The sequence below is a fragment of the Lissotriton vulgaris genome, chromosome 2_1 (genome assembly GCF_964263255.1).
Source record: "Lissotriton vulgaris chromosome 2_1, aLisVul1.2, whole genome shotgun sequence".
In the NCBI taxonomy this organism is placed as follows: Eukaryota; Metazoa; Chordata; class Amphibia; order Caudata; family Salamandridae; genus Lissotriton; species Lissotriton vulgaris.
The window spans coordinates 1946641863-1946667078 of record NC_141687.1 but is presented as its reverse complement, the minus strand read 5'-3'; the positions used below and the strand labels follow the sequence as shown (position 1 = coordinate 1946667078).

Here is a 25216-nt window from a genome sequence, read left to right as displayed (position 1 = left end):
CAAAGGTTACATAGTTTTAGAGCATGGCAACATAGTTACTTGAAAAGGTCATAATAAACAATAAGCACATATACGAAAGGGAAAAAGCAGGCAAGGGGAAAGATTCAGGGGAGGGGGGTAGGAGCAGGGGAAGTAGACAGAGAATGAAGGTGGGAAAGAGGAGGGGAGGGTAAGCGACACAGCATGTAAAGAGGGGGAGGGCGACGGGGACACAAACCGGTAGACGAGTCAAAGCTGCATCCAAAGTCCAGTAAGCTGTGATCCTAGGGGAAGTGGTATAATTTCCCTATCTCTGTTGCGAGAGGCTCCCTTTACGGTGGGTACACAGGTGCTTTCTGTACAATCTGCCACACCGACCGGTCTGATGCTATGGACTCCCATGCGGTGGCAAAAGGGGAAATTCCGTTCCATCTACTGAGATTGGGATGGTGGATGGAGGCACCTGCATCGAGCCAAGCTCTCTTTTGGTTGTCATTGAAGAGATTTTGAAAGGCATTTCTCTTCTGGCCAGACGATCTGCCCTAACCTTGCCATCACTGTGAACCACAGTGCTAATCAATAAAAAATGCAGCTAAAAGGCATCAGCTACTCAAAACCGACCCTGAAACACTTGGCACAGAACTATGTATCTGAGATAAGGGTAAACTAATCAATGACCTAATCTTCTACTCCAGAAAACGGGCACGATGAAGGAATGTCTTTTATTCGATGCTTCATATCACTAACACCAGGAAAACTCCTTATGGTCTCAAACTATCTGTATTGCCCTTGCCCTTCTACAATGTGGTGGTCATTTCCGTCTCGAGGGCTGATGATGGCATGATCTGGTATTTTGATTTGCGTTGGGTCACTGAGAAGTAACACAGTCTGGCTTTCAGTGACCTTTAAGTCAGGCAAGAACCAAATCCTGTACTTTTCCACCAAACGTGGAACCACAGTTTGAACTGTAGCAGGTGTCTTCATCAGTTTTAGGCCTTCAGACGAGACATGGTCCAGGATGTGGATGATCTATAAAATTATAAAGAAAGCATTCCTCCTTTGCTGAAGCCATTGGGACATTGAACTTTTTAGCTGCTCTCTCCATTAGAGAGCTATGTTATCAGTAAAAAGAAAGTGGGTGGGCGTGTGATCTATTGCCTTCTTAGGGTAAGAGGTTGTCATCCTATTCCAGCTCACCTCCGTCATCTCTCTGTGGGAGTTCTTCTTCCTCCAAATCTGAGCAGACTCTGCTGAGTTTTAATCCCACATGCCTTCAGAAATTGGTAGGACCAGTGATTGTTTGAAATCTCTGGGAGGCGTCTCTATTGGAGGCAGGGCAGCAGAAGAGGCGTAGGTGGTCAAGGTAGGGAAAGTAGGGTAGGTAGAATAGGTGCAGTAGGTAGCAAGGGTGGGGCAGGAGTTGATTGCCCTGTAGGTTGCAGAAGAAGTAACCTTTGAAAATGGTTTAACATTTGTTACAAAGTTGACAACAATGCAACAGGCACCTGCATACCCTTTGGCTGTTTACTATAAAAAGGAGGTCCATAAGAGAGAGGAGGGATGTCAACTACGAAGGTCTGGGTCGCCCATAAACCTTTGCTCTGCAACGCACATCCAGTTGAGTAGGGCCATAGGAAGTTTCCGAGATGCCTTGGTTGCGATGATCTTCCCCCATTTCAGAGTCTAAAATTCTGGGTAGGTAGCCTGCGGTCAACTTTATGGGTGAAAAGGTAGCCTTCGTAGGAAAACCCAACTTAAGACTGTGTTGTTGGGCACTAATCCTCGATTTGTCGTCAGTGTCCTCAATGGCGGAACATCCTTGGAGTGGCAGTCAGTGTTAGCAATGGTTTTGCAGTCGATGGAGCAGTCGTCATCGACAACGATCGTCTCATGATCCTTGATGAGTCATGTCCCATGGATGTCCAAGGAAATGCCTTTGACAACTGTTTTTTCTTTCAAAACCTGAGGATGGCAGCTGATGAAGATTATTATACAAACTGGATTTCCGTGCTTTTTTTTTTAGCAGGTTGGAGTTTTTCCTTTCTAGAGTGTTTTACAGAGAAAACAATATTTTGAGAGGAGATGGCTGCCGGTGCTTTAGTTAGAAACTTCACTATGTTCTCTGCAGTATTATTTCAACTGCCCTTGAAAAGGCATATATGTAGGTGTGCAAAATAAAATCTGGTTTATCCCCAAAAAAATAAAAAATCTTTGGGGCTTTTGAGGTCTATGAATGCAAATACATCTATTATAATTACTCCCAATATATCATATACTATTAGGGTTCGGAGGGCAATTATGGTAATTACATGATGGAAAGTTTTATATTTGTAGTCAAAGTTACTTTACAGCTGTTTTGCAGAGTCTTATGCAGATAGCATGCAACTTAATTGAGCAGCTCGAAGGACAGAGTGCCCACATCATCCACTAACTTTACGGAATTCCTGGGCTAGTTTAATCTTGGATGGCTCTAGATTTCCTCAAATTGACCATTAAAAAAACAGATCCTTGTAAAAGAGAAGGACAAAAAACACTGCCAAAATCTCAACAGGCCTTTGCAATTTGGTGATGGCTATCCACCCCCACCTAATGTCAAATCACTCTGGGTTATCCTTAACAGGAAGCTGGACTTCAAAGTACAACAAATGTAGTTTCTGATTCATAGCCTAAAGATCATAGGAAAGATCCTACCCTTTCTAATGAGAAAATATCAGGTCTTAAAATTCTAGGATTCGGTTATCTTCAGAATTGACCATTACAACATCATATATCCTACATTATATGAAGCAACAATCAATAAATTACAAACAATACATTATTTTGCAGTTAGACAATCATGTCTTTATCTCGAGCAAGAACAGATTTCCATTGATTGCCTGTGAGGCACAGGACTGACTTCAAAACACTCTGTCTGACACATAGCGGATACTATGGAACAAAAGTCATGCATTTATGAATGCTTCAGTCAATATAGAGATCTACACCAGAGGTTCTTAACCTGTGGTCCAGGGACCCTTGGAGTCCGTAATGCTTACTCAGTGGGTCCCTAACTGCTTAGAAGAACAAGCTACCTAGCTTTGGTAGCGCTATCTCTGGTAGAGAGTCTATCTAATTCAGATTCCTTACTTTAGAAATTCCCAGGCGTCAAACTGAATCTGGAAATTTTGCAGCAAACGCCCCCCTGAATGCTGGTAGGTGGCGTTGTTCAGCTCCCTGTGGCATTGTCGTCATTATCATTGTTCGCGCTGGAAGTGACATGCGTGGTGCCTTTATAGGTGCCACCTCAACACATGGACCTCAGTTCTGGGCTTTTTCTACATCCGAAGCACACAGCCAAGCTGAGGAGAAATTACTTCTGTGCCTACAAGGTCCAAAAGGATCTCTGAATGTGAGAAGACAGTTCGCAGAATGGGGTGGATGGAATGGTCAGCAAGGAATCTGAGGCTACAGAGTCTCTGCTAGCTAAAGTGTTACTGAAGGTAAGTAACTTGTTCAACTATTAGACTTCTAGCCACAGATTCTTTACCTTAAAATAGACACCAAAGCAATCTCTCCCCGTAGGTGGTTCTATGGACTGTTTTAATTTAAGAAGTCTGGAGAACGGACAGGCTCAATGCCCTTCTCACCAGACTGGACTATCGAAGTAGCAGTATTTGGCAAACATGTGCAGTGATGCGAACATAGGTGCCTGACAAATGTCCAGGACTGGGACCTTTCTAGCAAACGCAGTGGTTACAGCTGTAGCTCTGGTGGATTGAGCTCGTAAGCCAACAGGTGCTGTTTCATGGCCACTGAGTAGCAGATCTTAATACAGGTAATGTTCCATTGAGAGATGATTCTCTTCTGAATTGCTTTCCCCTTACTGTGCCCTTGAAAATCCAACAAAAAGTTGACACCTACCCGGAATTCTTTTTTATGATCAATACAGAACAATAACACTCTTTTTGGATCTAGGCTGGGGGGGTCTCTCCTCTTCTTTAGAACTATGAGGAGGGGGGAAAAAAGCTAGGCAGGGTGATGTTCTGCGTGAAGTGGAAATATATGAACACCTTTGGCAAAAAGGATGTGCGAGTACTAAGAACCGGATTATCTGTGAAGAATAAAATTCAGGGAGCGGGTAATGAAGGCACCTGCACTTCTGCCAGGAGGGTTAGCAATATCATCATCACAAGGAAGACAGTTTTGACAGTACAGAATCAGAGAGGGTAGTTGTGCATCGGCTCAAAAGAGGAAAACATGATAAACGTAAGACCAAAATTTAAGTCCTACTGGGGCATAATCAAGGGGAGGAAACATATGCAACAAACCTTTATAGAATCAAGTCAAAACAGGTGACAAACAGGGAAGGTTGATTTATCAACAGCGGAAAGGTGTAAATAGCAGACGGATATTCTTTCACTGTGCCTAAAGCAAAGCAGTGCCAGGACAGGGATGGAGTGAAAAGGAGAACCTTGGATAAGAGTACAGAGAGGATCAAATGATTTAGATGTACACCATGCCACAAACTTGTCTTATTGGTAGGAAAAGAAAAATTCAGAAGAATGTCTGGCTGCCAGACTGATATTACATAATGCGGGAGGGAGATCAAATACCTTCAACTGTCTCCACTCAAATTTCCAAACATGAAGGTGGACATTATACAGGTTCGGGTGCAGTACCCTGTACTGTTGCTGCAACATCTGTTCCTTCTGAATGAGCAAACTGACTGGAGGACAGAGATTATGATCAGGATTTTGGGATAACATTCCCTCCCAGCGCAGTTAGGAGCTGCTAAGATTACTTGGGCCCTGTCGTTCTGGATCTTCTTGAGAACTCTGGACATGTGACATATCGGCATTAAGGTGTATGGGAGTCCTGAACTCCACTCAAGATAAAAATCTTCAAACCAAGAACCTTATTGGAAACTCCAGCGCGTAAAAGTGCTGACATTGGCCATTCGTGACTGTGGCGAATAGATCTAACCAGGGCTCTCCTCAATCTCGGAAGAGACCTTGCACCACCTCCAGATGAAGACACCATGCGTAACCCACTAGGCAAGGTTTACTCGCTCTGGCGTTTAGAGAGCCTGCCAGATGTTGAACCAACATGGAAATGTCCAGACATTCTAGCCATGTCCAGAGACGCAGGGTCTTTTGACAAAGGATTCATAACCCTGTCCTGTTTGTTGCAATACCACATGGTGGTGGTGTTGTCCATGAACACTTGCACTAGCCTTCCCTTGATTGAAGGAGGAAAGGCTTTTAATGCCAACCGAATCCTCCAGAGCTCCAGCAGGCTTTATATGAAGCACAGACTTCGCTGGACACAAGATTCCTCTGATCTCCACGTCTCCTAGATTGCTAACCCTCTTCACGAGTGATGCATCCGTCACCTCTGTGAGCTCTGGGTGGGGAGGAGAGAGAGTGGTCTGCTGCTGGCTCAATTGTGGTCCATGAGCCACCACTGCAGATCTTTTGCAGTTCCCTCTGATATCTGGACTAGGCAAAGACGTTTCACTGAAGCTTTGCCAACTTTGAGACCCACTGCTGAGCCCACGTACGCCAACACGCATGTTTTATCAACAAGATGCAAGAGGTGATGAGACCCAGCAGCCACCCAGTAAGTCTCACCAAAATCCAGGATTGAGGCTCAAACATCAGAATCATAGCCCGAATATCCTGGACTTGCTATTCCGGAGGTTAAGCCCAAATCTGCACTCTATCCAGGACAGCTCTGATGATGGGGAACATCTCAGAGGGAGTCAGGTGGGGACATTGGCCCATTGATAGTGAACCCCAGCGAGTGCAGGTGGAAGAAGACTGCTTGTGGTGAGTCGGCCTTTAAAAGCCAATTGTCGAAGTAGGGTAAGACTGGTACCCCCGTCCTCTACAGATGTGCTGCAACCCCAGCCAACACCTTTGGGAACACCGAGGGGGCACTTGTAAGACGAGGGAGTAGTACAGCAAAGTGATAATGCTCTTAGGAGATATGGCTGATAACCCCTACCTTATTGTCCTTGAACAGGCAAATCCACCTCATCTCCAAACAGACAGGTTTCAAAGACCATGTCTATGAGCAAGGTTTGGACATCCCCTGAAAAGTTAGTTTTCCTCAACCAAGCATGATGTCGAAGCACCACCATAGAAAAAAATGGCTCTGCCCAGTGAGTCAGTCGCATTAAACCCACATCCGAATATGAACTTTCCTGCGTCAGCATTAGCTTGGGGAACTATGAACTTTCCTGGATGTCAGCATTATCTTGGGGAACTATGGCCAGAGTCTCATCTGGGATCATAGGCAGCACTTGCGAAACCATATTCCTCACAGTATGAGAATAATATCCCAATAAGCCCACATTGTTCATAGACCTCAGTACCAGGCTAGCAGTAACAAAAAGAAAAGAGGGCGGCATTGGTGTACGACGTATCTCTGGTGTGCTCCGTCTCCCCGGGGCTTACTGCACGGCAATTTCAGCACTCCGGAGCAGTAGTGGGGACCTGGACACCTGACCCTGCGCCTGGAGCCCGCGGGGGCTCTCCTGCTCACTGATCATGCACTAGAGGGCTGGCTGAGGACAGCGAGGAGCTGTGGCGGTGGCTGGCGGACACCATTTTGTCGCTGCCTGGGACCCGCGGCTGCGATCTGAGGAGTGCTGCCTGTCTCAGACCCCCTCAGAATTATACGAGGGGCCCCTTGGACTGTTGCCTGCCTCCACTCCAAAGATGACACCATCTTGTGCTTCCAGTTCAAGAGGAGCTGACGACAAGGGCGACGGCCGCAATCTTGCTCAGGTAGCTGCAGCACTTGCCTGGCATCCCCGGACTGATGCAGAGTCCGCCCCTTTAGGGGAAACCGCCTGGGGCGTTTGCCCCTGCTCCCATGGACTGTGGGGGCGCCCGGATCACTACCTGCGCTTCGTGCTGAAGATATATTGACTTTCGTTGGGGGCGCCCCTGCGCCAGCATCAACACCATTGCAACTTTCCGCATCTTACCTGGGTGCCGACCAGACCTTCGCGTCGAAATAGACAGCAGCTGCGTGGGGGGCCGTCATCTACACCTGGTAAGCCACTGCAAGCCCACCCCCTCTCTCCTTTCTGGGGCGCAGTGGATAGCTCGTCTGATGTGCTGGGGCTGAGTCTGTGCTCGGTCCTCTCGGGGGGGCCCCCCTAGCGGTTTTGAGAGCTTCAAAGACTGTAGGGAGCGGAACTGCTTGGCGGGTATCTGGGTGGGCATGGATTGTGCCCTGGGACCCCCGTTGATGTCAAGGCCCGCTGACATCGCACCTCACTGCCGCATGAGCTCCTGTGTTTTTGTTTGTCCTCGGCGCGGACCAGATGGGCGAGGAACCCTCGTCGCTAGTCACTCAAGGATACATGGACCTGTTTCTGCAGGATATACATACCGATATTTCTTCCCTCAAAGAGGAATTCAAGTCAGGGCTCCGTGATATCCGGAGAGAAGTAACTGAGGTGGGCGACCCGGTTGACGACCTGGAGCGGACTGTGGATGCGTGGTTAGAGGATCACGAGATGCTACTGTGGCTCATTGATGCCTTGGAGGATCAACAGATTGAGGTTCAGACCAAGCAGGAGGATCTTGAAAACAGGAACGCCACAACAACATTCGCATACGGGGGTACTGATTGGCACCGAAGGCATAGATATAATGGCGTTCACTGCAGAGCTCTTGCAGGCAGTACGAGGAGATGAAGATGCTTCCCCGCCCGCCCTTGATCGGGCCCACAGAGTTTTTGAAGGAGCGGCTCGCAAGGACAGTGAACCGGATATCCTCACCGGGTGCACTTTCTCAAGGTAAAGGAAGCAATCATGCAGGCGGCCCGAAATAAGACACATCAAATTTCAGGCTCATGCAATCCAACTCTACCAGGACCTCTCTGCCGTCACCCTCCGTACACTGCAAGTCTTTATAGCCTGTTACTGATAAGCTACGCACACAGGGCATCCAATATCAGTGGGGCCACCCTTTTGTGCTCTTGTTTCAGTGGAAGGGCAAGCGCCCCTCACTGCACTCGCTGACGGAGGCCGGGGCCTTGCTGGGCCTGCCCGAGGAATGCCCAGCAGATGAAAGCTCTTCCTCCTTGGGCACCTCGGGCCGCGATCTTAAGCCCAGATGGGACACAGTTCTCCCGCAACGTTCACATAAGCAGCATGCAGGTCTGTCGTCACAGGAGGCAAGAAAAGAGGTCATCTATCACTTGCGCAGCCTCAGTGGGGGCCATTCACCCACTCGACTACTGGCTCTATATAAAGACATCAAGGAAGTGGTTGCTTGTAACATACCCAGAGTCTGCTGTGGCTGATCGGAGGATTCAGATGCGGATAGCATCGATCATGGAGCCTCATCCTGGAAACTTTGCGACTATGCTTGGTGGGCCCCGGGGGGCATTCTGGGATCGTGTTGATGGTGATCTGACATTCTGGCTATGCCCCTGATGGCCCGTTCCCCCAAATCTTCTCTCCTAGAGTGTGACTCCTACAGTGGGATTAGAGAACCTCAGTGATGATCTCTGCGGATAGAGAAGACTTTGTTGGGCCCAGTTTGTCCGCTGTTGCTTTTTGTACTTCTTTGGTCTCTTGCGCAGGTCACATTTGATGTTAACAGGGATACTGGTGTGACACTGGCTGCTATGGGGGAGGGGGGACACAAACAGTGGGACAATCATTATCTATAAAGTGGAGCCTCCCCCGCTGCCAGAGACAGAGTGGGCCGGGTCTGCTTGAGGCTGCTGTGGGGAAGGGGATGCCGCTGATTAGGATAATGGGAAATCTGGCTTACAACACACCACATGCTAGAATTATGGAGCGGTGCTTACACGCCACTTGTAGAAGCCTCACCTTCTCTATGAGACATCAAGCTGCTTTCACTAAATGTCTGGGGCCTCAACTCTCCGTACAAACCGAAACAAATACGGCGTTACATTCTCCACCATGACCCAGACGTCATAATGCTCCAGGAGACCCTCCTAATGAGGGCAGACTGTAAGGGGTGCTATGTAAGGCGAACTATTACACCTCGGTCACTCTGGAGACACGGGTGGGGAGGGGCGTTACTTACGTCTGCAACTGTTAAAAGGGAAGCGCCAGCTGCTTAATTTTTACGACCCTAAAACAGCACAGGATGCATATACCAGATGTGTTTTGCACGAGCAGCTCACCGGAGTGGAGGGTGAGATCATAGTATGCAGCAACTTTAACTTAGTTTGGGACCTTGACCGAACCGGCGCGATATTCCATAGTACTGGGGCCATGTTGGCACATCTTTAGCAAGACATTGAGGACCTGGGCTTAGTAGATGCATGGCGATATAAGCACCCCGGTGTTAGAGATTACTCATACTACTCACACGTGCACACCTCCTATTCGTACATTGATTTTTCCGTTACCCCCTCTCTTCTTAAATGCCTTCGCACAGTAGAACTCTCGGATATATCCATTTCCGACATGCCCATCTCAAGCTTATATGGGAAGATCGGGCCACTCTCCCGCCCAGTGCCCCCCGATGGCACATGCCCTTACACCTCCTGCATGACCCGGTAGATGTAGAGGAGATTCTGAAGGGGATTACTAAATACTTCCAGCTCAATGCCTCCCCTGACACCTCTCTACACACATTGTGGGATGGCTTTAAGGCCACGATACAGGGGCAAGATAACATCTATTGCTATTGCCAGGGGCAGGGAGGCAAAACTAGTGGAATCAACACTCACAGCCAAGATTAAGCAACTCGAGAGGGAGGACAAAGAGGCCCTAAACTCGGCGGAGAAAAAGATAGCTAGCTATCCTGCGTAATCAGTTACGAGTGCACGTGTGGGTAAAGCAGAGCGTGCCCTTCTGTCCCTACAGCAGAGGTATTATGAGAACGGGAACAAAGTGGGCAGGTTATTGGCTCGACCATTGCGCCAGCGTCAGGCTAAGGCGTATATCGCTAAGATACATGGATAACCGCGGAACATAAGCCTGAGCCTTTCTGTGATGACTACCAACGCCTATACCCTCGGGAAAATCCTTTTCCCATGAGACTTTATGCCTACCTTGCTGATTGTGAATGGGAACCCCTTCCCAAACATCATGCAACTCTTAGATGATCCCATTAAACTGGGGGAATTGAGGGTAGCTACACAAAGTCTTCCTCTAGGTAAAACACCTGGTCCAGGTTCTACCTTCCTCAGTTACAAGAACACTTTTGCGCTTGTTCAACTCCTTCTCGTATGATTATGGGGCTTATACCCACCATGGCAATGGCCGAGAGCTCCCTCATCCCCAAAGCTGGCAAGGACCCAGCACAATGCTCTTCCTACCGCCCTATAGCACTGCTAAGCTGTTTACTAAAATATTAGCTAGGGGCTCGACCCCTACCTCCCTGGACTTATTGATCCGGACAAGGTAGGGTTTATTCGCCACAGGCAGGGTGTGGATAACTTTCGTCGTATTGCCCACCTATTCAAGAAGGCCTGACGTATGAATATTTCCACCCGACTTCTCTCGCTCGACGCGGAGAAGGCATTTGATAGGGTGGACTGGTCCTACCCCTGCATCGTCCTGGATAGAATAGGCCTCGGACTAGAGTTCATCTCAAAGATCATGGCGTGGTACGTTGCCCCATCAGCCTGCATCAGGGTGAATGGGCTAACTACGAGGCAGATATCGTTTCATCGTGGTACGCAACAGGGGTAGCCTCTTTCACCCCTGCTTTTTGCGTTAGCAGTAGAACCTCTGGCCTTACGGTTGAGGACTCTGGAAGGGATAAGGAGCCTGTTGCTTGGCGGTCAGACACAAAATTAACTAGTTTGTGGATGAACTTCTCCTCACTCTGACCCAGCCAGAATATTCACTACCCTGTGTAGTCGAAAGCTTACAGGCCTTTGAAGCGGTCTCTGGCTTCAAGATTAATCTTACTAAGTCTTCCGTCCTCAACATTAACATCCCGGCAGTAGAGGCGAAGTACTACAGGGGCTGACCCCTTTCCGCTGGATCTTGTACTCTAGTAAGTAACTGGGGCTGCATATCACCCCCTCGCTTACCTCCTGGTCTAATGTTAACCTGGCATCTCTTCATCGCTCAGTGCCGGCAGACCTCCAGAGATGGAGACTTCTGCATATGTCCTGGCTGGAGCACATTGTTATTAAAATGAACATCTTACCATGGGTCTTATACAGGTTTTAGACATTGCCGACGCCGGTCCCACAAGTGGACATTCAGCACCTCCAGGGAGACCCGTGTACCTTTGTGTGGAATGAGAAGAGATTTCGGATAGTACCCTCACTACTGATGTGTCTGCGGGATAGAGAGGGGCGGGGGTCTAGATTGCCCTAATTTGCTATTGGGAGGCCCAACCATGGTATATCTCTGAATGAGTGGTGCGCGAAAGTGAAAAGCATTGGTTCCACATAGACCATGCGGTGGCCTGCCGGCTATTGTTGGACCTTGCTTGGCTGCCTAAACATGCTCGCCCTGAAGAGCATATGTCGCGACTCCCAAAAAAAACAGTACTTAACAACTGGGATAGGACAGCGGTAAAAAAGGGCTAAACTATGTTACAGTCCCCAAATACCCCTACCGTTCGTAACCCAGAATTCCTGCCGGGCTTACAGATTCGCGCGTTTAGGGAGTGGATATAAATATGTTTGAGGCCAGCAGGGGGGAATTTACACCCCCCCCACCCCCGTCCACCCATGGCGAGGTTTCAATACATGCAGCTACAGCACTGGCTGTCCACCCCGGGGATGCATGCGGCAGCGGCGCGCCCCTTCACACCATTTGAGAAGCTAGTGCAAGCCTTTACTGGTACTAGGGGATTGATCTCAAAACCTACCAGGTGATACAGAACTCAACCCCGATTCGCACCCACAAATATCAGACTGCCTGGCAACAAGTAACCCCGGAGGGTATCTTCCACAAGCAATGGGACACACTATGGCAAGACATCCCCAAGTTCTATCGCTGCCTTGCCTCCTGGGAAATCGCATAAAAATGAATGCTCCTATGGTACTATACACACTCCAGTCTGGCGGCTATATACCGGACGGTCCCCAGCTACTGTTGGCCCTGTGGGAAGGGCGATGCCAGGTGATAACTACCTTCTGGAAGGATGACTTAGGACACACCAGGGGTATTGTGGGATACCAGATTCCACACTTGCAGCACGTGACTATCATCGGCATACGCCCCCCTTCCCTTAAGGCAATGACCGGGGCGGACTGGGCTCTAGTCAGCCATTTGCTCCTAGCAGCACGACAACTTATAGCATGCACATGGAAGAGCACCTCTCCTCCCTCTATGGCCCAATGGTTTGCAAGAGTACGGCATATTCTGGCAATTAAACAACTCTCCCACAGCCTGGAAAATAAATTTCAGCGCGAATGGCAGCCCTTAATATCCTTCCTAATGCGCATTTAGTTCACATGCTTTAATCCTCCAAAACTTAAAGCTCTCCAGCTTTTCCCAAGCGACTAAATTCTGGGCGCGCCCACTCTGCAAGGCACACTCCGACGACTGCTTGAGCTGGAGCTGGATCCCCTCTGTTACACACCCATCTCTGATATATGCCAGATGACATACACCAGGGGTTACGCCATAACCTGTTTCGTTGATTTGTATAAGTTGACATGTTTGGGGTTTTCATTCCTCTTTTTCTTGAAGCCACCCTGGCCATCGGACCTAACACACGTTCACCGGAGTGTTGCACTCGACATCGCATTTTTGCGTGCATGGTGGGGGATATCTGGGAGCAGGCGCCTCATCAGGGTCACAGCAGGGGCTCAGGATAGCATGCACCCGGATAAGGCTAGCATGGAGACATGCGTAAATCACGTTTACAGCTGATGATCATGGCTCAGGCACCCCTGCTTCATATGGTTTGATATCCCCCAGGTCCCCTTACTTTGTGAGCAATGTCATCGTTTACGCGGCCGTCCCGAAGTGGTTGTAGGCGACTTGCTGTGTATCGCCTGGCTTCCTGGTTGGGTGTCATCCTCAGTGTTTTCGCTGCCGGACCAACCAGGGTTGTAGGCACCAACCATGCTGTGTTCACTATTCTTTGTTTTTAATAAAGGTTTTTTTTTTTTAAAAGTCCTCTTTACAAAGATATCCACCCACTTTGACTCCTTATTTGATGGTGTGGTAGAGAATATCCCAGGATAAGTTCAGGCCTTGACTACCAGACTCTTAGGGGTAGGGTGATGGAAAAAGAAGGCTGCGTCCCCAGGAGCAGGACAATGTTGGCACTCATTGGTCCTGTGCACAAGAGTGCCAGTGCAGGGCTTTTCCCAGCCCCCAAGCAGGATGGCTTCACTGAAGGTTAGTAAGGGTTCTAATGGAAATACCCCCGGTTGAAGCACCTGTGTCAAAACATTCATTTTGAATTGAACCACAACCTCAGCCACCCTCCGCACCCCCATCACAGAGGAAGCCCCTTCCTTCATATCCACTGTGGAAGGCAAGAGGTCTGTGTCTGGTGAGGTAACCAGACTAGTGGCATCAGCCAGGTCCTCATACTAGTGGCCATCGGCCATGGGCTCTGATTGGGAGTCAGTGTAGGAATAAGGATACTCAGATCCTCTCTATTCATGTTCCACAAGGAGCCCTTCAGGGAAATAGGGTTCTGTCTCAATTCAGCCCGTGTGGGCCAGGTTGGCGCTGGAACAAACATTGTGCAATGCAGGTCAGGGTCAATGTCGGAGTCGGGAATGACTTAGGGTTCAGCGCCGCTGATGGGCATAATGGTTCCAGAGACAGTGCCGCTGGAACAGTCTCCAGAGGAGTCACAAAGTCACAGACGTGGCCGTCCTAAGGGGTTGACTGGCAGGGAGTGAAAACCTGCCGGTATATCTACAGTCAAAGGCCCTCCCTAACACATGTGACAGGAAGGAGCCAAAAAATTAGGTCCATTGCCTGTTAAAAGTTCCTAGAATTTTGGGAGGTGAGATGGTTTTGGGTCGCTCTGGTGCCAGGAAATTCAGTGAAGCAAGGAGCAGATCCAGTTTCTGGCTCTGGCTGCACAGGGACCACTTACAAGCGAATCTGGAATTTGATGGAGTTGTTCCCTCGTGTCCTCCAAAGATTGGAAACAACGAGCAGAAATCGAAGAGTGCTTGAACTTCTTGTGGGGCGTATCAGAATTAGTCTTGGAGTGAAACGAGGACTGACGCGAGGAACTATGGGAGTGGTCTCAAGAACTCCCTCATGAATGGGACCTTGAGCAGCGCAGAGCAGCTAAACGTTTCATGGCTCCTTTGTGGATGGCCTTACGTTTTATTGTCTTTCACTTCACACACTACGCAGTCATAGTCCCACTCCAGTAACTACAGACTCATCAAGTGGGGGTCGATGACAGGTGCCACAAGGTTTGAACCCTGTAGATTTTTTTCGGTGACTTAAGGAAAAAAATACAAAAAGGCACACTAGTTGCAAATAAAAAGGTAAAGTCAATCACAAAAAGGACTGTGGGGAGATGAATCTGGATCCGCACTGAGGGACCGGAACAGATGGAACTGAGGTCAGCGCTATGGGGTGGCGTCTAAATAGGCACAGCGCAAGTCACTCTGTGTGTAGTCATTGGTGTACGCAGCGCTGAGCATTCTAAGGTGAGGAATCTGTGGCTATAAGTCTCTATCAGATAATTGAATATTAACGGATTTAAAAAAGTGAACATAAATAAAGAAGGAGAATTTAAGATTGAACATTTCAAAACGTTCCGTAAAAGTTAAGGAATTTGAAACTGGAGACTGAAAATTATGTTGGTGTCCTCAGATTTATTTGTGGGAACAGTGAAACTGCATCAAATCGATTGTAGTATAGACAATGGGTAACTTCAGTAGTATCAAGAACAGCCCCAACTTTTCCATTTAAATTATAATTTATATGAGTCTATTTGTGAATGAACTAAAATATTTCATCATTTGTGTATTTGTTTTCAAGATCAAATTTGGCAAAGGGGTGTAACCTGTACTTTTGTAAGGATCGATTTGCCATAGAATGTTAGTCACATGGGAGTTAGGGTGTTCTGGTAATATGGCCACATTCTAGTCAATTATGATTTATCAGCACTTTCAGAACTTACCTCCTGGAGGGGCATATAAACTGCACCAAATCGTTGATTAAAATGACACAAATAACTTTTGCCAAGGCTTGTCACCCCTCCTTATTGGACATACCTCATGATATTGTCATCGATCTGCGTCAAAGACGTTGCAGTGTAAAGGCGGCTTAAGTCTGCATCATTAAGGTTTTGCATCTGCCCATTGCTTTCTCCAAAGAGAATATCTCTAAAAGAAAACACAAATAATCATTTCTCTTCTGCAATCAGTTCCAAGTGTTCTTTCTTAAATGGGAGAATGCTGGGGATTTTGAAGAGAACAGTAACATTTTGTGCTACAACTTAGATTGCAAATAATCCATTGGCATACAGTACCTTGGAAAAACTGACCTTACAAAAGTTATTGAACGAGACCACACACCTGTCCCCTGAGCGGTTCTAGGAAACTCATTTTTGTTTTAAAGAAAATATGTGAAAATAACCAACTATGGCATAGTGAAAAATATTTATAAATATTCATAACTGTGAGCGAGATATAAAACTTATTTGCCTGCTCATTTATTGTGATGCGCCTAAATGGATATTTATCTTTATTTTAACAATTAGGTTAGGAAATTACAAGAACATGGGTTAACAAAGACATTTTAACAACCAAAATCTTATATCATCTTATCATATCGCTCATGTTTCACGTTTATGTGAAATAAAGAGGGAAACAGGAAATGTGGCAAACACAACACCCTAAGAAAGCTCCTAGATAATAGACAGACCATGTGAAATGAGGTCTGCATGTAGAATTTGCAAAGAAGAAGGTTTACTCATTTGGTATACAATCATCATGACTAATAAATTAATGACTAGACATACAAATCAACAAAGTGTTTTGATTTTTTCAAATGTAAAGTCGTACAGTCAATCAGCTAACTTCAGGCAACCAATCCTCAATGGCCAGTCACAACAGATTTGTCTTTGACAACACAAATTATATTTTACACTCATGAGGCAAAGTTGTTCTAGATCAACAACACACATGGGAGTAGTAGCTCGAAAGAGGTTTACTCTGGTGGCCCACCTGGGTGCAGAAAGATCAACTATGGGAGTTAAATATATAAACAAAATCCCTTTAAAAAAACCAATTTATTAATTTATAGAACAATTATGCATATATTCAAGTAGAATACATTTCTGTAGACATGCAACCTTTTGCAGCAAATAACTGAATGTCAAGCTTCCGACAATAGCTTGGGGCATATCACTTCTTTGCATGCACTTATATCTCAAGCTGTCTGGATAATTTAATTGTACGCAGTCCAAATGTCAGTACTTGAAAATGAACAATAGTTACTTACCTGTAATCTGTGGTTCTCCAGTATTGGTGTCTTTCATAGATTCACATTCCTGAATCATTCACCGTCGTCGGAGTGGGAGTCCCACAGTACATATAAAATCAATAATTATGCACATAATGACCAAAAACCTTGGTAACATAAAACCATGAAGTAAAGTAGCCCAAAGCTACAAGGAAAAATGTTCCACATCTATGACTATCATAGTGATTATACATAGTCCAAACTGCAGCCAATTAGGCGACAGCACCCACCAGAATGTTCTCCTCAGAGGCTCAGCCTCTCAGATTTTCTCGCACAAGATTGTAACCAAGAGATAAGAGCATAAACCAGCCTCTGAGGGGAGGTGGGCGGGTTGCATCTGAATCTATGAAAGACACCAATACTGGAGAACCACAGATTACAGGTAAGTAACTATTGTTCTTCCCCAGTATTGGGGTGTCTATTATAGATTCACATGCCTGAATCAGAGTAGATAGCAGTAACCAAATAATGCTTGGAAGACGCTATTTGTAACATAAACATGTGTATAGAAAACATATGCAATAACATACTAAGAACACTATAATTATGCATAAAGACATGTAAGCTTGCAACTACAGGACCACCAGATAGGGTAACAGTTCTTTAATCCAGGTTAGATGTTTGATGCAGGAAATGCATAACGCGTTTCGGGCTTGCCCTTGTTCACATGCACAAGACGGTTTGTAACATTATTACTTTTATAATGCCAAGTTATAACTGGTACAAGCCCCTCCCTCACATCATGTGATCATAGACATGGTAAACATACTTTTTACCGCGACATGTGCAAAACAAGCTATAAAAAATAGTATAAATACTTACATATAATCATTGTCATGTAAAAGCAATTAAAACTAATACCGGATATATCCGTTAGTTGCTCAAGTTCTTTCAGTTTTATCACATACAAACACCCTTGATTTTATAGGTGATGCGGAACCTTATTTTTTGTATGTCATTATCTTATTTAGGGGTGGGCATAGTCCAGTGAATAAAGTGTAAAGTGCTTAATAGTGCCAAACAGTGCATGTCCAAAAGTACAAAAATTCACATAAGTATTACAGTATATTTACAAGAGAAGGAAAAAGGTGCATAATGCCTGATAAAACTACCTGCATTTAGAAATGATGACTCCATGTTAACTACACAGATGGACAAAAGTTTCATTCTGTATGATAAAAGCTTGATAAAAAAACATTAAATATTATTAACAGGGTTCATCATAAAAAAGTGATAAAAGGTGATACTACAAACACCCAGTGTATAAAATAGTGTTAAAATTAGATATATCAAAAAAGTATTGTAGATTAAATATATTTACACGGAGGGGTTGATACTTACATAGAATATGATCCCTGGCTAACAGGGATCCTGAATAGCCAAGGCTAACAGAGCAAACATATACCGAAAAGATAAACCTTAACAATTGATATTGCACATCCCTTGGTAACAGGGAACCGGACTACCAAGGGTGACATAAATAGTGTTGATTTACAGGAGATCAAAATCAGGAAATGTCTTTCAAGGGCCAGCCTACAAAAAAGTGTGTAAATCCTCAGTGTTGTTGAGGCCATTCGGCCACTTGCTATCGAATTCCAGGATCATGTTCGATTCGAGCTGTCTGAGCCTTAACTCTCTGTTGCCACCTCTTCGTAGTTTAGGCACTGCCCCTACAACAAAGTATGTCAAACAATTAATATCTTTATTGTGTTTGATTTCGAAGTGGCATGCCACTGGGTAACTGGGGTCACTATGCAGAATTGCACGCAGATGTTGCAGAATCCTAAAGTGCACCTGCTGCTTGGTACTACCAATATAATTGAGGCGACAGGTGCACGTTAGGACATATACTGCAAACTCTGTCTTGCAGGTGTGTTGACCAATAATTCCAATCGCCTTATCACTAAAAGGGGTAGTGTAGTGAATTTTATTTACCCCAAATTTACAGGCACAGCAACTGGCACATTTGCGGAAACCACCTGCAGATTGCAGCCAGTTCGCTTTTTCTTTTAATTCTGGACATGGTTGATCCAAGACCGCGCCCATATTACGCGCTCTGCGAAAAGTTACAGTTGGTTTCTGTGGTAAAAAGGACCCCAGGATGTTATCAGATAAAACAATGGGCCAGTTCCTATTGATAATTTTTCTGATTTTGCGCTCCTGGTCACTGAAAGAGGTAATGAATCTGGGGCAAAGTTCAAACTTGTCCTCTGATGGAGTGGTCAGAACTACCTCTCCATCAGTGACAGGTAAAAGGCTCTCACGGGTGCTTAGATCTGCTTTAGCCAAAGCTCGATCAAAAGTTTTCTTTGAATACTCCCGTTCCCTCAGTCGTACTTCTAACTCCACTACACATTGCCTAAAATCAAACTCTGAGCTACAAATCCTTCTTAGTCGGAGAATTTCTCCGTATGGGATGCTCTGGATAGTGTGTTGTGCGTGTAGACTAGAGGCATGCAGGGTAGTATTGCCTGCGGTTGGCTTTCTAAATAATGTGGTGTGTAGTTTCATCGAGTCATCAATATAGACCTTAACGTCTAGAAACTCAACCTGGCATGTACTGATGTGCGATGTAAACTTTAAATTCAGGGAGTTGTTGTTAATTTCCTCAATGAAGGAGACAGCTTCCTCCTTTGCACCTTGCCACACAGTAAAAGCATCATCGATGTACCGCAGGTACTTGATTATCTTTTCATTGACCCACACTTTATGTGTCACATTGAGGACCCACTCCTCCCACCAGCCAACGTGGAGACACGCATAGCTGGGGGAGAAGCAGGCCCCCATTGCCACGCCTCTCACCTGTTGCCAAATCTCTTTCCCAAAAGAAAAGTAATTGTTTCTCAGGCACCACTCTATGAGACTCAAAATTGCCTTATTATGCTGATAGTAATGTGCGGGTCTCTGGCTCAAGACATATTTTACTGCATTGAGGCCATCTTCATGTGCTATACTCGTATATAAAGTTTCCACATCGAGTGTTATCAGCAACATGTCCTCCTGCCATTCAATTGTCTCTATTTTCTTTAGGAAGTCTGTGGTGTCACAGACATAGCTAGGTAGCTTTTTGAAAGAGTCTTGGAGGAAGAAATTTATGTATTGGCCTACCCTTTCACCCACGCTATTCAATGCAGATATAATGGGCCTGCCAGGCATAGGTCTAATGCCTTTATGCACTTTTGGTATCAAGTAAAATGCAGGAAGGGTCGGGAACTCATTATGCAGGAACTTGAACTCATCCCCTGAGATGAACCCTTCCCTGCGCCATTGTGATAATAACTTATATAGCCTCTCAAAAGCTTTGCCATAGTCCTTATTCCTAGATTTAACATAGCAGTTAATATCATGTAATTGTCTATGGGCTTCCGTGATATATTCTGTTTTGGGCCATAAAACCAAGTTCCCACCCTTATCCGCAGTCTTGATTACGACGTTAGGGTTAGTGCTTAGTTTCTTCATAAGGGCATAGTAATTAGCACGTTGTTGATTAAATACGTGCCTCTTGTTGCTGTTAGTCGATTTGTAAAGAGCTTTAATTTCCGTGGCGATGCAGTCATGGAAAGTATTGATTGCATCTGGCTGATGGGCCCCGGAGGAGGAACCCGGGGCCCATCAGCCAGTCAAGCTGATCTTCACCCTGAAAGAAGTCGAACTGGGAATAGCAGGTCTCAGCAAAAACAAGGCGCCGGGACCGGACGGGATTCCTCCAGACCTATTCCTAAGCAGACCAGAACTATGGGCACCGTTACTAACTAGGGTGCTAAATGAGGCAGTGGAGGCAGGACTCCCTCAACCCTGGTCAACGGCGACCATAGTCCCCATCTATAAGAAAGGCAACCGAGATAACCCCCAATGCTACCGACCCATTTCCCTCATCGATGTGACGGCTAAAGTCCTGGGGAGAGTTATTTTACTCCGACTGCAAGATTGGGCCGAGGAACATCAAGTCCTCTCGGACATCCAATATGGCTTCAGGAAAGGTAGATCTACCACCGATCAATGCCTAAATTTATACCTCCTGATAGCCAAATACACCATCGCCGGGAAGGGGTCCATCCATATGGGGTTTATGGACCTCTCAGCGGCCTTTGACCGCGTAAACAGGAGAAAGCTCTGGGCGATGCTAAAGGAATTAGGAGCGGACCAATTGCTAGTTGACACTCTGCAAAATCTACACCGGAACACCTCAGCAAGTGTAAGATATAGCCAGGAGGGCAAAAAGACCGACCCCTTCACCTGCAATAGCGGAGTAAGGCAGGGATGTATCCTTGCGCCCTTCCTTTTCTCTATTTACATTAATGCATTGGAAAAAGACCTTCTCAAACTCAAGGTAGACTCACCCCAAATTGGTCATCGTCCAGTGCCCGTACTACTCTATGCCGATGACGCGGTTTTGCTCGCTAGAACACCTTTGGGACTGCAAAAATTAATCGACGGGTTTGTCAAGTTCATGGACAACTTGGACTTGGCAACAAACCTGGAAAAGTCCTATATCATGTCATCTGGACACCCCTCAAAAAGAACTTTCACTTATCATATTGGGCCACACAAAATAGATCAGGTCAAGTCCTTCACGTATTTGGGGGTATTATTCGATCACGACCTCACATTCAAACCCCTGATCGAAAAGCAGTCCACAAAACTGGCAGCATCAGCAGGAGCTATTATGGGGTACGGGCAAAGATTAGGGAAATGGTCCCCGGAACAAATATTGAACCTATATAGAGCAATCTGCTGTGCGAAGGCATGTTATGGGGCTGAAGTGTGGGGCTTCTTGGACAAAAAAGCACAGCCTCTTCAAATTGAAGAGAACAAATTCCTGAGAAGAATATTAAAAGTTCCACAGAGCATATCAGCCCACGTCATACACGAAGAAGTAGGAGAAACCTTTATAGAGGATAAGATTAAAATTAAACCCCTCCTGGCATGGGTCAAAGCATGGACAAATCCAGAGGCGGCCCTCACAAGACAAATTATCGAGGACTGTCTTAAAAGAGACAAAGGCCATGCAATCCCCTGGCTGAAATACGTTAAGAAGTCGCTAACAGAGATCGATTGCAGTAACTTCTTTCTATCCCCTGACTCTCTTACCCCGGAGAGTAAGGTCCTGGTGAAAAAACTTTTCCTCACACACCTGAAGTCATCAAGGGCTGAAATAGAGAAGCACAAACCCACCAATCTCGTTTACAATGAACTCACTGTGAAGCAAGGTATGGAACCCTACTTGAGGGTTATGCATAATGCGCAGGACCGCTACCTCATGACCCGTTTTAGGTTGAACATGTTACATCACCTACTCGCGGTGCCCTCGGGGTTTACTCACACAGTGGAGGAGAAGGGTACCTGCGGCTGCGATTCTAAATCTCCGCAGGATACTCTTCACTTTATTTTATAATGCCCATTTTATACTATGCCTAGACGTAAGTTCCTGGTGGGGATTCTGAAAGAGCTAAAATTTAAACATGCAAAACGTGCCTCGAGATTCCTACAGGAAGCGGAGGATACTTACACTCTGTTCTGTACGATAAACTTTATCCGAATAGCAACAAGACTGAGGAACACCAGAGAAATTGGCCCCTAACTTGATTCGAACATTTAAAAATCTTCCCTCCCGGCCCATTCCCCGATGCCAGACATTCTTAATATTTACACCTTTTATACTGAAAATTATTGCTGTTCTTAAAATGTATTTTTGCTTGTGTATTTTTGTATCTGTGCTTTTATGGTGTCTTTTTAAGAACCGAATAAAGATTATAAATTGAAAAATTGATTGCATCTTTTGCCATCAAGGGGACAAAGTCTGACTTGTCTTTAAACTGAGTTAGTCCTGCTCCTTTTTGTGTCAAATGAATTTTACTCAGCCTTCTTTGAGTGGACAAGTCCACATCAGGTCCCATTGGTTGAGAGTCCGTGGCTGCGTTGAGATCGTGCATGTCTAGCAGCATGGGGACATCCGCTGCTGAGACTTCGGGATCCCCTGAAGTTACATTCGTAGGGCGGGCACTGGCTCCCGTTTTCAAGGTTTGTAAAGTGAAGAATTTTTTCAATTTGAGCTTCCGTATAAACTGAAATACATCAACTCTTGTTGGGGCATATTTAAATGGTTGTGCAGAGCAAAAGTTCAATCCCAGCGAAAGTAACTGTTCCTCTGCCTTAGTGAGGGTGACATCAGTAAGATTGATGACAGCATTATTTCTTATTGCTTCTTGTTCCGCCATCCTTGTTGTTTCTTTTTCTGCACATTTTTGGGCGTAAGGTTGACAGTCTTTCCGCCACTAGAAAATCCAACTCTTCCTCCAAATTGAGGATGGTTAGAGGTTGCTCATTAATCAGCGAATCTCCACTTGAAGCACTTGAAAAGGCATCAGACCCTTCAGAGGTCACACTTCCCGCATCGTCAGCGTCTTTGCTGCCACTTGCCCCTCTATTAATAGGATTATCCGGGATCTGTTTTTTATTTTCCTTTGCGCTGTACTGCTGACGTTTTGCTTTGTTGAACTTGCGCGAGAAGGTGAAAATCTGGCCGTTAGCATAGTCAGCCTGATCACGTGCAAACTTGCTTATTTTCCTTGCCTTAATTTTATCCCCGCGTATATATATATATATATATATATATATATATATATATATATATAGCATTGCCAGTAATGCAGATACGTCACTGCTTCTCAGACGCTTACTATCATGCCTATAATATATATATATATATAATAGGCATGATAGTAAGCGTCTGAGAAGCAGTGACGTATCTGCATTACTGGCAATGATTTTATATTGTATATATATATATATATATATATATATATATATATATATATATATACAATATAGGATTCATTATAAAAAATATTACATTTCATAGGTTTGAGGCCCTATATATAGTTAGGAATTAGCATTTAAAAAAACTATGAAATTCAATGAAAAAAACATAGGTTTCACACCAGTTATAGTTAGCTGGAAATTTTACTGACATAAAACCATAGAAATTCCAACATTATAGTTAGTTGGACTCACTATAACAAGCGCGCCTGCATTGCACTGCTGATGACGTCACATATTACATCACTCATGACATCGTCCGTGACATCACTCATGACATCACTGATGACACCATCCTTGTGACAGAGTGACAGACCTCCTTTTAGTGTAATGTTATCCTTGAAATAGATATTCAAAAAAAGAAACTAACATTTTCAAAAAAATTGAGATACCCATACCAGTTACAACAAGCAATTCAGTAATTCCACCATCAATATACACATCCACTCATTTACCAACAGTTCTATATAGTCACTCATACATATACTCACTCCTCATATGTAGTGATACATCTATACATCCTGTTATATACCGACAGTCATCAAAAAGTTACTCACACACATACTCACACAGGCAAATAAATTATTGAACATCCATTTATTTGCATATAAAACTATACACACACTACCTCTTTACTTCTGAGGAAACTTACACATACTTACTCTCTTAAACAATCATTTATATAAACATATACTTATTTAAACAGGAACTCTTACAATCTCTTACTCTCACATATACTCACTTATATACATCAAAACTCACATACACTAGAATAACATATATGTTGTTACTAAAAAACCCAATAGTGAGACAGTCATTCACTCACTAACACACATATACACACTCATCCACCCATACAGTCCTGCACATATGCGGTCTTCAAAACACATACAGTGAGTCAGTCACCAACCCATGCAGCTACTTATACACAAAGTGAAACACTGATACATATATTTCAATATTTAAAAGTTACTCGCTCATATATGTATTCAATAAAATACACTTAATAAAGCAGTTAACCAATCATTTTTTTTTTTAAAAAAAACATCCATTTACACACTTATTTAACCATTTATTCTTCCATCAACCTTTACAAATACAAATATTAAACATATTAATTTTAAAGAAAGACACACATTCACTGGCTGGTGTCATGAGTGATGTCACTGACGATGTCATTAGTGATATAATATGTGACGTCATCAGCAGTGCATTGCAGGCGAGCGTATTATAGTGAGTCCAACTAACTATAACGTTGGAATTTCTATGGTTTTATGTCAGTAAAATTTCCAGCTAACTATAACTGGTGTGAAACCTATGGGTTTTCCATTGAATATATATATATATATATATATATATATATATATATATCTATATTCACTGAAAAAACCATAGGTTATAGACCATATATAGTTAGGAATTAGCATTTACAAAACCTTGAAAATTCACTGAAAAAACCATAGGTTATAGACCATATATAGTTAGGGATTAGCATTTACAAAACCTTAATTTACTCGCACAAAACCATTGAAATTCACATATCTAGTTAGTTGCACTAACTATATATCGCGCACCCGCAATCCACTGCTGATGATGTCACATATTACATCATTCATGACATGGTCAGTGACATCACTGATGACATCACTGATCACAACATCCAGTGACTGTATGTTTCTGTAAAGTTAAAATATGTCTTACATATTGAAGAATGAGTGGCTGTACAAGTGTCTGGATGAAGGATTTAGTAGGTGCATGACTGACTGTATGAGTGAGTGATTTAATGTGTCTCACTGAGTGCATGGGTTAGTGACTAAACTGTCTTAATTTGTGCATCATTATGTCTGTTCTTCTGTAAACTGCTGCATGTGTTGATCAGTAGCTATATGAGTAACTATATGGGTTTTTGATTGGTTGCCCAAGTATTTGTATGGGAGACTGAGTGTGTGTGTGGGTGGGTGGCTGGGAGGTGTGTGACTGTGCATAGATGTGTCAGTAGTTGATTCACTATAT

At 44.7% G+C, this 25216-nt stretch overlaps 1 protein-coding gene across 1 annotated transcript in view; it reads right to left on the bottom strand.

Annotated features, from left to right (window-relative positions):
- ABHD2 (abhydrolase domain containing 2, acylglycerol lipase) overlaps window positions 1-25216 on the bottom strand; it is a 331643-nt gene that overhangs the window by 109633 nt on the left and 196794 nt on the right. The window contains exon 7 of the mRNA XM_086958131.1: window positions 15133-15243. Coding sequence (XP_086814257.1) covers window positions 15133-15243 — 111 coding nt within the window. The remainder of the gene's footprint in view (window positions 1-15132; window positions 15244-25216) is intronic.